This window comes from Malaya genurostris, chromosome 2, assembly GCF_030247185.1.
Source record: "Malaya genurostris strain Urasoe2022 chromosome 2, Malgen_1.1, whole genome shotgun sequence".
Taxonomy (NCBI): domain Eukaryota; kingdom Metazoa; phylum Arthropoda; class Insecta; order Diptera; family Culicidae; genus Malaya; species Malaya genurostris.
The window spans coordinates 70,813,086-70,827,173 of record NC_080571.1 but is presented as its reverse complement, the minus strand read 5'-3'; the positions used below and the strand labels follow the sequence as shown (position 1 = coordinate 70,827,173).

The 14,088-nt window shown below is 38.7% G+C and overlaps 1 protein-coding gene across 1 annotated transcript; it reads left to right on the top strand.

Annotated features, from left to right (window-relative positions):
- Positions 1-1,029: 1,029 nt before the first annotated feature.
- On the top strand, positions 1,030-12,574 carry LOC131432243 (EF-hand domain-containing family member C2-like). The gene is made up of 6 exons (XM_058598386.1): positions 1,030-1,173; positions 1,237-1,778; positions 10,349-10,862; positions 10,926-11,255; positions 11,315-11,955; positions 12,017-12,574. Exons 1-6 carry the CDS (start codon positions 1,123-1,125, stop codon positions 12,228-12,230), a joined length of 2,292 nt encoding a protein of 763 aa, XP_058454369.1. The 5' UTR covers positions 1,030-1,122; the 3' UTR covers positions 12,231-12,574.
- The last annotated feature ends 1,514 nt before the right edge of the window (positions 12,575-14,088 follow it).

Genomic DNA, 14,088 nt, shown 5'->3' with positions numbered 1-14,088 from the left:
AACAATGTTGATGCATGATGCTTAACAAAAAATCTTCTTCGAAGTAAATTTTAGCAGTTGGTATCAAAAAGCAAAGTCTTGGCATTACATTCCTTCCGTGGAATTTGGCCTTCCTGTTTCAACAGACCGCAGCCGATTCTTAGCGTACAGAATCATTGCATGGCTAGTACTATGGATCCTACTGACACTAAGAATCCTTCCAGGTCGGGGCTCGAACATACGACAGCTGGCTTGTAAGACCAGCGTCCTATGCATTGAACCGTCAACCCGGGACTTGGTATCCAAGCTGGAATAATAAAATTTGCGAGATTCGGATCGGAAACTCCTTCCTCGTTTGCAAAAATAAAATAAAATCATATGACAAGATTACGACATTTCCACATTACGGACTATTGATGAAACATATAAAGCAAAAATTATAGTCGTCGATTATACCATACATATATAACAATTAAGAAACCAACAACCTCCTAATGACAGGCCCGTACGCAGGAATCATCCATGGGGGGGGTTTCAAGGGGAGAGGTGGGTGTCCACTATATTGACAATTTAAAACGAATTCTGACAGGCTCGTGCGCAGAAATCATTAAAGGGGTGGGGGCAATTTTGTCGAACAATTTTTAGCGAAAACGATAAAAGAAGTGGGAAAGGCGCCAAAATTTGAAAAAGAGAATTGCGCCATCCACAATATTGAAAGTGTAAAAAAAATTCTGAAAACGTAGTATGAATTGTCAAGTTATTTGCACTTTAATATAATAAGTACTCCATTGTTCATGAAACTTAATTTAAAAAAAATTCTTCTTTGAGGGGGGGGGGGGGTTTGAAACCCCAAACCCCCCCCCCCTGCGCACGGGCCTGCCTAATGAAACTGATTTTTACTTAGTTCATAAATCTGATTCTTATGAAGCTTTCAATTGCTTTTTCCTCAGTGTGTGATTGGCAACACATTTCCCCTGTGTGTGAAAATGCCTGGAAACGGTTTGTTTCCAAGGAAATGATACCTGTTTTGGTCACAATCGTTTAATTATTTTTACGTATGGGTGTCGAAAGAGGAAGTTAATCAACAATCAGTCGGCAATAACTGCCTAACACGTTTTATTTTTAAGATATTTTCCTATTGAAATGTTACGCTGTTCTGGACTCCCTTTTCTCCCGGGAAACACATTTCCTGATGTAGGTGAATCGAAGTTTTCGGATTTCCTGCTTTTATGCTACCCGTTTGTTATACATTTGCAGATCGGCCAGACCAAATTTCACAAATCACACCACTTCGACCGATGGAACCGAATCTGTAGGTTAGCGGAAAAGAAACGGCCGGGAATCGGTGGAAAAGTATACTCGCCAACCGATGGCCCGGAATATTGTCTGCCTTCGTTGTATCCACCGCGGCAAGGTCCGCTACTGCCCTCGTGGCTAACCTATGACCGTAAGGTACTGTGTTTCCACGGATTTTTCCAGGAAACGATGACGGAAGTCGACCGCATTCCGTATCAGATTCGGAAGGTGAAAATTCTGTATTACCTCGAGGATAACACGATGCAAGTCAGTGAGCCGCGTACGATGAATTCCGGCATACCGCAAGGTTGCCTAGTTACGCGCCAGCGGATTCCACGTCCTGCACCGTATGACGGGGAATTTACCTCGTTGCTGGATCTCAACATTAACCATACGGTGCAGTTGTTCGATCGCGTGTACACCATAACCGGATGTGATGATTTCACGCGAAAATTCCTCAATCAAATGGGTGTTTCCGTGCCCGATGCGGCAGAGACGCCGATGTGAGTATAATTTTGATTGTTACCTGCTACTAGGGATACATGGAGATACGTTTAATCTAAGCATATTGTTTTATACAGTGTATACAGAAGGAAAGTTTTAGTTTAATAACTTTCATTTTGTTGAATTTATCAATATACACTTCTCTTAGAGGCGACTTCAACACTGTATCAAACGAGACACGAATGAGGAACCGATTTGTCATGTTGTAACTGTCTATTTGTTCCACACTTTTTGAAAGGCGGTCTCTATACCTTTGGCCTTGAGCCATCTTTTTCAAAATTCTATCAAAAAAATCAAAGGGTTGCATGCAAGACACGACCGAGCACGATTACATTAAAAATTAAATAATCCTAAGGTTTCCATAATAAATACAAAAATAAAGATGGTGCACTAAACTGTGAGAAATTACAAACTTACTTTGCTTAAAGCGCTAAGATTGTTTGTGCATAATTGACAATCTTTCAGAACAATTGATTCGATTCTATTTTGATGTCTGCCACAAATTTTTACATTGTGAAGATTTTGAAAAATATCATTTAAACGAAAGTCAATTATGATGATTTCAAAGTTACTTAAAAGATCAATTTTGGATACGAACAACCTCAAGATGTAAACCTGGACAAATGAAACGATTTTATAGCATAATGCTAATTTTCAAGAAAGAAAAGGTACAAACTTATTAATTTTATAAACAGCGATTCAAGAGAAGATTTTATATATTCTGATCGAAAAATGTTTAACTCAGTAATAGTGTAATATTAATGATCCTTCGTTAAAAGCTTCGATAATCTTCGGAGAGTGCCTGAAAATACTATGGAAAAAATACAAGGAAGAAAACATGTGAAACAGTCCGCACAAAATATTTTGTTACTTTCATTGATTTTCTCTTTTGCATATTAGCAAACAATGCATACGCAACCAAATTCCTTAATTTTGTTCGTATTGTAACATGATATAATGAACGCACGGAAAAGTCAGCGATCGCATAGCAACTAAAATATTAGTTGTTTTTCTGAATTTGATTGGTTAAAATTTGGTACAACTAATCGATTGTTTTTTTAACTAAACTGCCATTTTTGAATTATCGTGCTGGCAGTTTAGCAATGACACCCAGCGAAACCACACACCACAAACGAGTAATGAAACGTTACTGTTGAGCAATGACATACACCCTAAGCGAAAAATGAAACGTTTAAATGAAGTGTCACTCGTGCAACTGAGCAATGACACAATTCCAGCAAAGTTACCTGTATGCATGAAAGCAAAATATGTCTGGTTTTTAACCAACTATTCAATTATTTGAACTCAAGACGTCTATTGCAATAAATATTTTTTTACTGCTAGTCTATTTGGATGGGCCAATCTTTACTGCTTAAACAACGGAATTTTACCTAAGTAGCTCTTTATAGCTTTATTACTAAACTCCAAGATGATACAGAAATGCAACAAAAGATTAAAATTCCCAATAGGGAATTCAACAGCAAAATGTTCACAGGACATTAAGAAACCTTCACTTGCAGAATGGCTCGCTGAAAAAACTTTTTTGATTCCGTTTTCAAGAATGTTGCTGTCAAGCCAATGCTATTTTCAAATAAATATAAATACTATCACTTTACTTTAGCAACAATCAGCGTTAAGCGTTTTTAATTACATTAACATGAACTGTCCGAAAATACATTACTCGCAGATGAAATTAAAACATTTATACTATACCTATTCAGTATAGAGAAAACTTGTTTTACAATCACCTCTTATGTTCTTCTGCATACTTTTACTTACATGAAACGGCCACTACGTAACTGACTTAAATGAGATTCAACTGACATTGAAAATTTTCAACCTGGAACGTTTCTGGTGAAATGGAAAGGATTTTTGCTTTGCGTTTTGCTCTTTTTGGTTCTCCGCCAATGAACAGCATTCGAATACAGCAATTTCGTTTGCCTGAATGGTTATTAAAAATATCAACAGATATGTTAGTTAAATCAACAACATTTTGGAAAAAACAACAACATTGAAACAACAATTGCAATATTTTAATTTTGTGATCTGCGGGTTTTCCGTGCGAACATTGTCATAGTTACAATGCATGTAGTGATATGACGATTGTTCTCCTATTCAAATGATTCAAATGATGTAACATCGCAGATCAGTTTATCTTGAGCCAGTTCTCGGTGTGCCCTTTTCCGGGGTTTTCAACAGGCACTTTAAACTTTTCCACTGGAACTGTCATTTCACACTAACACTAGCTTTTTTTTATTTGAGGTAATCCTCCAAAAATATAATATGCCGATCTTTCCGTCCCTTTCGAGGCACTCATGCCACTTCGAAACACTCGTGCTGACTTCAAACCATTGTCGAGTAATCATTCTTTTCTCTGATGTATAATAATGGATTCAACCGAACAGCACAATTCTATGTATTATTATTATTGTCATTTATTTTACCCCGGTTTCATCCTCCATTTTATGTGGTTTTGACTCTGTATTGATTATCCTAAAACTTACTTAGAAGTTACGCATGTACGGTTAGTAACGCCGCAACACCCAAAACTTATCAAAATAACACGTGTAATGCTTTAAAAAAGTAATGAATGAAATGCTTCGTAACGCCTTTAACTTACAAAAAAGTAACGCTTCGTAACGCTCCGTAATGTCTGTAACTTACCAAAAAAGTTATGCATGTAACGTTTCCTAACGCGTATAACTCACTAAAAAGTAACATATGTAATGCTTCGTAATACCTTTAGCATACAAAAAGCATCGCATCACAAAAAAAGTAATGTATGTAACGCTTCGTAACGCCTATTATTCACAAAAAAGTAACACGTGTAACGCTTCGTAATGCCTTTAACTTGAAAAAATAACGCTTGTAACACTGCGTAACGCCTATAACTTAAAAAAGTAACGCATGTAACGCTTCGTAACACATAAAACTTACAAAAAATAACGCATGTAACGCTTCGTAACGCATTTAGCTTGTAAAAAAGTAACGCTTCGTTGCGCTCCTTAACGCCTACATTTTACAAACAAGTAACGCATGTAACACTTCGTTCGTATTCGTATGAAATGCAACGATTTGTAGCTTCTTTAACTTAACGTAACGCTTCCCATCTCACGATAATATCGACTGAAACGCTTCGTCGAATAGAATATTTTTCCATATTGGGGACGGGTATAGCCTGGGTTCGATTCCCAACTCCGCACATAGGGTCAGAAAGTTTTTCTAAAGGTTATAATCTCTATAATCGGAACAAAAGAAATCTACAGTACCTTTACTCAGACGTTAGCTCAGATAGGCCTCGTAACGTATATAGTTTGAAAACTAAACTACTGTTTTATGTATTGTATGTATTATTATTATTGTCATTTATTTTACCTTGGTTTCATCCTCCATGTTATGTGGTTTTGACTCTGTTCTACTTCGTAGAACCTGCCGCTGCGTGCTTTATCGATAATGGATTTTTCACAATCACGTAACTCTCAAAACCTCTATCACAGTGTAATCTACAGGATCAACAGTCCCATAATATTTTTGAAATTTTTTTTCATATCTGTTTCTGATTTCGGGAGAGGCCAGGGCCCCTCGGACCCCCATCTGGGTACATGACTGTTAAGCTCATCTTATTTTTTATTTAAAAGATATTTTTATTCAGGCCTATTTGCGTACAAACTTTACGTGACCGAATTAGCCGATTTTTTAAATAAACAATTTTTTGAAGTGGATCTCGTTGTCACTCTTTTTCTAGGAGAAGAAGAGCTTCCATTTTCCTCCTACGAGGGTAGAGGGACACTTTGTTCGTGGCTCGTCTCGTCCTCCATTGCCGCATCGGTGGTTTTGTTGTTTATTTCCGTCTTCTTTTCGTTTTCCTTGTTGTTCGCAGTCTTGAGCTCGTTGCTAGTTGCTGTACGAGCGCCTTGTTGTACATTGGTTGCAGTTGTTGGTTGGTTTGATGGTGAAACATGAGTACTGCGCTCACTAGTTTTCGTTGTTGAACGGTTGACCTTGTCTTTGGTTGAAGATGTCTTTTTCGCAGTTTCAGTGCAACGTTTACCGTAGTGTGCAGGTTGTTCACAAAACTGACATGTAACCAGCTGATTTTCATAGGTAATCAGCGTTTTACACGGGTGTCCCACCTTGACCACAAATGATGTATGATGGAATTGCCTTACGTAGTTGCATACGTACCACTCGCACGCCATTCCGGATGCCGGGGAAAAAATTCCGCCATACTTCTCTTTCGATGGAAAGAACTTCACCGTACTGCGACATGATTTCCCGAACGCACTGATCGCTGGTCTGCGGGGGAAGGTCATGCACGCGTACTTGTATGGCATTGTCCACCATGTGCACAGGGATTTTGTATTTAATGTTGTCACACTCAACGCTGTGCACCTCGTTGTTAACCGTAGCGAATGCAAGTGCATCGCTTTCACGTTTAAACATAACAGTTCGGCTGAAAAGTTCGTATCGTTTAATAGAAACACACATTTTTTTGCCAAAATTCGTTTTTATTATTCAACATATTTGCCATCAGAGGCGATACAGCGATTATAGCGATCTTGCAACTTTTCGATACCATTTTTGTAGTACGATTTGTCCTTTGCCTCAAAATAGGCCTCAGTTTCAGCGATTACCTCTTCATTGCTTCTAAATTTTTTACCAGCGAGCATTCTCTTGAGGTCTGAGAACAAGAAAAAGTCACAGGGGGCCAAATCTGGAGAATACGGTGGATGAGGGAGCAATTCGAAGCCCAATTCGTTCAATTTCAGCATGGTTTTCATCGACTTGTGACACGGTGCATTGTCTTGATGAAACAGAACTTTTTTCTTCTTCAAATGAGGCCGTTTTTCGAAATTTCGTCCTTCAAACGCTCTAATAACGCTATATAATAGTCACTGTTGATGGTTTTTCCCTTTTCAAGTTAGTCGATGAAAATTATACCATGCGAATCCCAAAATACAGACGCCATAACCTTACCGGCCGATTGTTGAGTCTTTCCACGCTTTGGGTTCGGTTCATCGCGTGCAGTCCACTCAGCTGATTGTCGATTGGACTTCGGAGTGAAGTGATGGAGCCATGTTTCGTCCATTGTTATATATCGACGAAAAAAATCGGTTTTATTTCGATATAACAGCTCCAAACACTGCTCAGAATCGTCAATTCGTTGTTGTTTTTGATCGATTGTGAGTTCACGCGGCACCCATTTTGCACAAAGCTTTCTCATATCCAAATATTCGTGAATAATATGTCCAACACGTTCCTTTGATATCTTTAGGGTGTCAGCTATCTCGATCAACTTCACTTTACGGTCATTGAAAATCATTTTGTGGATTTTTTTCACGTTTTCATCGGTAACAACCTCTTTTGGACGTCCACTGCGTTCATCGTCTTCGGTGCTCATATGACCAGTACGAAATTTTGCAAACCACTTACGAATTGCTGCTTCGCCCGGTGCAGCGTCTGGATAACACTCATCAAGCCATTTTTTGGTATCGGAGGCACTTTTTGTCATCAAAAAGTAGTGTTTCATCAACACACGAAATTCCTTTTTTTCCATTTTTTTCACAATAACAAAAGTAGCTTCACTCAAAATGCAATATCTCACAAACTAATAATCAGACAGCTGTCAAATTTATACACGTATCTTTTGAAGGTTGGTACTAACTGAAAATGGTATGGATTTAATTCTAGTGGCGCCCTCTCATAGAAACGATACGAACTTTTCAGCCGATCTGTTAATGTACACACAGTTAGACGCCTTGTTGAATTGAATCTCACTTACATTTTTAGCGTCTAGATGCATTCGTTCTTTAAGTAAGATTTCAATTTCCTTTGCTGCTGGTCTAACTTTGCAACGCTTGAAATCTATACAAATTGAATTTAGTATTGTTGGCCAAGTTTCAGGCTTTGTAAAATCGTATTTGACCATTCCGTACACTCTATTGTTCACTGCACTGTATTGCCTTGTTTCTTTTGCTTCGACCGCAAACGATTTTCGACTGTGTTGGCTGAGATGCGAGCACGAACTGTAGCTTATCTTTGATACTATATGATATTGCATCTAAGGAGTGTATCGATGAGTAGTTAGCAACATTCAAACAGTTATTACTCTGAAATGGCTTGATTTTTTGCAGCGTGTTTTGCGGTGACATGTTTGTTTACATGTCAATAACAGCTGCGCGATCGATTGGTTTCGGTACGGTTTATCGTTTCAATGATGAGTCGAATTGATCCGGAAACGCGAAAGAAAATTCTGCACACTTGGTGCTCAGAAAGTGGTGTCACGTACAACGAAATTGCAAAACGGGTGAAAGTGCACCATACCAGTGTCAAAAATATTATCGAGAAGTTCGGTAAGACCCGTTCCATAGAGGATTTGCCCCGATCTGGTAAGAAAACGGGTCCCAGCCAGCCCAGGACTTAAAAGTGGTTGAGTACATCAGGAAAAACCCATCGGCGTCGACGCGGGATTTGGCCAAGCAGTTCAACACCAGCATCGGGATGATTCAAAAAGTAACTGTGCAGAATTTAATGAAGAATGTCAAGTCCAAAGTGCGAGCGTTTCACAGAAACTAGCATTTTCTTCAATATAATCAGTGAAATGCATAAAAATGTAATTTTTCTACAGTATATCGAAAACTGATGTCAAAATATGTTTTTTTTCGCTTTTTTATTCAATAATCAATGTTGCTAACTACTTTTCGATACACTCCTTAATAATTATGTGAGTCTGTCCAACTCATTAGTACTAAGTTCTGAATCTTTTGAAGGGTTTTATTCCTGGTGGGACAACAACTTGTTCGAAATTGATACTGCATAACGATTTGCATTGCAATGTTTTTGTTACACTTCTGGAATTCTTCTATTATATTCTTGGAAGTAAGATTAGACCAAAATAATATGCTTTATAAGACTAAATCAAATTCTAACTATTCAATTAGGTTACACGATTATTGTTACACTCTTAGCACGGAGCTACGATTAACAAAATACTCAATATATTTCTCCAAGGACAAGAAAACTGCTCATAGTACTCAGCACATTATAATGATTAAGACAGAACGGATAGTACCCACTGATCTGTGGAAGAAATATGAAGTATGTTAATCGAATCTCTCATGATTAATGATACATAGATTGCAATGTGTATTAACTAAGTATTTCTGTTTCCCCTCTTTGTTCAATGTGATATAAACAGGTGGTGCAGACCACATGGCTTGCTTGCGGTTATAACCAAAACATTGTAAATGGTTCGGTATGACGACATAAGAGAAAAATAACATACTTCGATTCAATACCAACTAGTTCGAACGATGTGACGAAAGCAAGCACGTGGGTTTTAGTTTTACTTGGCTTACTGAAGAAAGTTAATTTCACTAGCACAAAAGAATTGTGTTTGCCCCACCTGTTTGTACCTCATTGCTCTTTGTTACATCTGGGAGCCGCAAACAGCGTGGACAACGTCGTTCAATGTCTGCACACCCAGTAGTTTGATTGCATGTTAAATGTAGCTCACTTTTAGGTTACTTCAGACATAAAAGACTATATAGGAAAGCAGGGCCAAAACTGAAGCGGATAGAATACGAAGTTCTACGGAGTTTCATCAACGCAGACATTAAAAACACAGAAGCAGTTTGTAGGAAGCACATTTCCTGCCAAAATGACAAATTCTCTGGCGAACTTGCAATAGAAGATACTCGTATCTTTCGCTGCAAATTGGTAACCGTAAAGGTATCTGCCGCTTAGGTTACATGCTGGAGGGTTTCCTCCTGCGTTACTAATGTTCATTTGGGTACCATAGCCTAGTTCGTCCGGTATGGAAAGTGTGGAGGCTTGTAACCCTCACGCTCGGCCAGAGTAGCTCATAAAGGGAAAAAAACAATACCAAAACATCGCGCTAATCGAATACTTCTTCGAGTGAAGTCGAACGAAGCTCGGTGATCAAGTTCGAATCGAGAACAATAATAAGAAACATAAAGTTTTAGTCGAATCGAGATACATAATGCCACCCCTGATTTCGAATGATCGACATGTGACTTACCGTGAGATTCTGGCACGCCTGAAGGATTTGTTCACGTTGGATACTGCGCATAATTAGATGAATCCTCAAAACGAGGCTCGTGTCGATGTTGAGAAAATTCAATCGCAATTGTCCTTCGAAAGACGTCTATAGTATGGTGACGATGCGACTAATCAAACAAACGACTTTCAGAACGGTCGGATTAATGAGTTATCCGCCGTATAGGTCGGATTTGGCCCCCCAAGACTTCTTCTTCGCACACGTAAAAAATAATGTTTGAAAAAATGTTCAACGTTTCCAAAACGCATGTTTTGGAGATACCTTTTTCGGTGTGAGGAAAGTGCTTCAGGAATTGGTTCGTTCGCATGCAGAAGTGTGATAGCCTAAATGGAGAATACTTTGGAAAATAATAATTTTTGATAAAAAAAAATCTTTGTTTTCAATTGTTTGTCACTAGCATGTGGATTTTGTGAATTAGTTCTAACTATTTATTTCAATTTTCCAACTTTCGATAAGATTTCGCTAATTCGAATGATTCAATCTTTGTAGCGATCCAAGCACAGAACAACGCAAAAAACAGGACGCCGCCAAAATGGCCAAGAGACCTGCATACAAAATCGACACCTTGGGTAAATTTCTCGAATACGATCGGAAGGTGCTTCGCTTTCAAGCCTTCTGGGATGACAGAACGAGCCTTTTCGGTGATCTGCACGAGCTAGAAGTTCTCTATCGACTGAGTGACGACACGATAGAAATCAAAGAGAAGCTACCTCCCAACTCCGGACGAGATTCGAACGGTATGTTCCTACACCGTGGCCGACTGCCGAAACGATTCGAACGACTACCGGTTATGGGAGAAAGCACGCCAATCACGGTGCTGAACGTGCTGGGCAAGGGTCTCAAGGGCGGTCGTTATTTACCCGATTGCGTTGGGATTGGTAAGAGTGAAGACAATTACTACAAGGCTTCGGATCTCGCGATCGGACAAACAATCAACGTGTACGGTAGAAGGGTTACCTTGACGGATTGTGATGAATTTACACGGGAATATTATCGTTCGAAGGTATACCGTAGTCGTTGATAATTCTATTTATAATCGATTCTCAAGATCAATTGTTAATTCCAGTATGGCATCGAAGAATTCCAACCGATCTACGGGTACAGTGTGAGAAAGAATGAATTTGTCCATAGATTGCGTCACACTCACCAGTTACCACCCTACAACGGATGGGGAACCCACGAAGACTCGGAGGGAAATTGTATTACAGTTGAGCCATCTCCACCAAAGATCGATTTTCGCAAATTCATCGTCTACGATCGCTGCAATCTTCGCTTTGGGGCACGAATGGAATCGAATATCAAGGAAAACAACGATCGATTCTTTGTCATTACGTACTACTTAAGTGACAACACGGTATCGGTTTATGAACTAATGATCCGAAATTCCGGTTTTCAAGTAAATCTAATATGGTTATAGATTTTCGTAAACCTAATTCTAACATATTTTATCAACAGGGAGGAGTATTTATCAAAAGAGCCAGAATTTTACTTCCAGATCAGGACATTTTTACACCCGACCGACCCAAGTATTATCAACCTCAGGATTTCTATCTCGGCACAACTGTAATTCTACAGGATCACAAATTTAAAATCACCAATGCCGACATCTACGCTCTAACTTTTATGGAAGCTTACTGCGAAGAATTCCCGCTATCGAATGTATCTAAAATAGTACAGAAAATTCGAAATGCTCTACAACCGGTCTATAAAGACTACGTTGCTAAACACATGGACAAAGTGGTGCCAAAAACAATCGACGGAACACCGGTAGCTACTGTTACATATGAAGCATTACGCGACATGTTGATTGAACTGCTGGGTGATGGAATCGTCGAGCAAGAAATCGTATCACTGTGCCGTCAGTTTTGTGCTGAATCCAAACAGGAAGACACATGCGACAAGGAACTGGTACGATCGGCCGTCCACGCGGAATTAACGCGTCAACTCTGGAATGATTTGGAGCGCACTAGAGAGCACCTGTACCATTTAGATCCCACCTCAGCTGGGGGTTGGATGAGTCCCAAACTCGTCGTTGGCACCATCAAAGCCTGCCGGATTCCACTGGATAATGCTCTTATTGAGGCGATGTTGAAAATGTATGCCAATTTACTATCTATTCAATTGTTAGACAAAATTTAAAGAGTCTGTTTCTTACAGCCTAAACCGTAATGAACGAGGTGATGTGGAGGTGAAGGATTTCCTGGCCATTCTGGATCCGGTACAGATTCCTTGCAAACCTCTGCAGCCACTGAATGTAAAACATGACGTCTGTTATTTTACACCTTATCGAATCAGTGGAAATATCATCGACTGGGATAAACTGCTGCGTAGTATTGATCTGGAAAGTAAACTAACCGATCAAACTTCTTGATTGAGCTCAGATTAGACGAAATAATGAAATTTGAGATTTTTTGTATGCTTTTAAACTAATGCAATTAAATTATTTCTTTGAATGCGTGTATGATGATTAGATAAAAAAGTTTATACTGTTGAGAATTACCTTCGTGGCGGGGGATTTGACCATCGTATTCTGGTTCATTGATTAGGTTAGACCCCTTCGTTACCGTGAAGACTCGAAAAAAAAAACTTCAAACAGTTTCGTTTCTTTCGGCACGTTAGTACAGACATGGCTGCCCTTATTACCGTTCTCACTTCCACTTTCACTTTGACTTCTCTGTCAAAATCACTTCACTTGATTTTCCCTATTATCGGTTTTACGCACAGTTAAGTAATTTTTTTGGAGATAAATAAATATAGTTGAGAATTATTCATGTACATGTAATAATTGTCGTTATAGCAAGCAAATAAACAATTCATGGAAATATAAAAAATGGTGTTATAATTAAATATCCAAGTATCTCAAGAACAGCTGCTTTTAGAAGAAAGGATATCATGAACAAAATTATTGCCTTTAACCTGTAGAATAATATTCTACTGTTTAAATGATTATCTTTCAAGGAGAACTTGAAATTTCGAATATATCTGTAAATTGTTTTATCTGTAACTTCTTCATTTTTCAAAAGGCACGGACTTTTAGGATGCCAAAAACAAGGCAAATGCACAAAACTTTCACAAAACATTCTTCGTGACAAACAGTGCACTGAAAAGTTTGCCTTCATTGAGAATACTACTTCCATGATATAACACCGATGGCAGCACGTGTGATATGAAAGAAAAAGCAATGACCCAACCTAGACAGTGGGCCAACTCTGACGACATTTCCCTACACTTTAAGAACCGACTGTTCGTCATTTTCAAAATCTTTTTTTTTACATCGGAAATTCACGTATCTTGTTTGACGTTTGGTCAATTCACGTAAGCTTTAAAGACTGTCCCAGAAAGTTTGCGCGCAACCAAAAACCGCTGCCATTTCGCAATGGTTCATTCAATTTTCATGGCTGCGTCCTGTTGTTCACACTCTTCTCTAACCACTTGTGCAGTTGTTTATTCTTCTTCCTGATTGCATTTCGCACGGCTTTTTCACTTACTCTTTCCATTTTTGCTATTTTTCCCAGTGACAGTCCGCGTTCTGTGCACCATTTGTACACAATTTTTCGACGTTGTTCTGCTGAAAGTCCACGCATTTCGGAACAAACTAATGAAAACGAATAAACAACTGCACAAGTGGTTAGATAAGAGTGTAAACAACAGAGAGCAGTCATAAAAATTCGTTTGAGCCCAAACGTTATCAATTGGATTGGCATCGGGTGACTGAGAGGGCCAATCCAAGGTCATGACCAAATTTTGCTCTTTTGCCCATTCAAGACATTTTTGTACATGTTTTTCACTCAACATCGGGTTTTTGCAAATTTCAAATTATTTGCGATCAAATGTCTGCGAACAGTTCCGTACGACACCTGCCGAATACCAGCTAAAAGCTTTTTTCAAAAATTCTAGACGACATAATCTAATGATACTATTCTAGTTTTAAGTTAGTCGTTAATTAAGATTAGGAAATACCCTTGGCATCTTAGAGCTTAAGCAGTGTGCCTGAAAATATATATTATACTATTGAAAAAAAAAAAAAAAACAGTTCCGTACGATATATTTAAACCTTTTTTGGTCACTTTTGAAGCATCTTCGCGTAAAGTTAGTGTCGGATTCTTTAAAAACAGGTCACACATCACTCCGTCGTCTTTTTCCGACAATACACCGACAGAGTCGTGATTTGGAAAGTTGTCAACATTTTTCACCTTTTCAAAATGATTAACCCACTTACTCACAAACTG

Excerpts from the sequence above, each read along its gene's own strand:
- LOC131432243 (XM_058598386.1), top strand. The coding sequence starts at position 1,123 with ATGTTACGCTGTTCTGGACTCCCTTTTCTCCCGGGAAACACATTTCCT. Across the intron at positions 10,863-10,925 it reads GGGAATATTATCGTTCGAAG|TATGGCATCGAAGAATTCCA; the intron begins GTATACCGTAGT and ends TGTTAATTCCAG. Across the intron at positions 11,256-11,314 it reads TCCGAAATTCCGGTTTTCAA|GGAGGAGTATTTATCAAAAG; the intron begins GTAAATCTAATA and ends TTTTATCAACAG.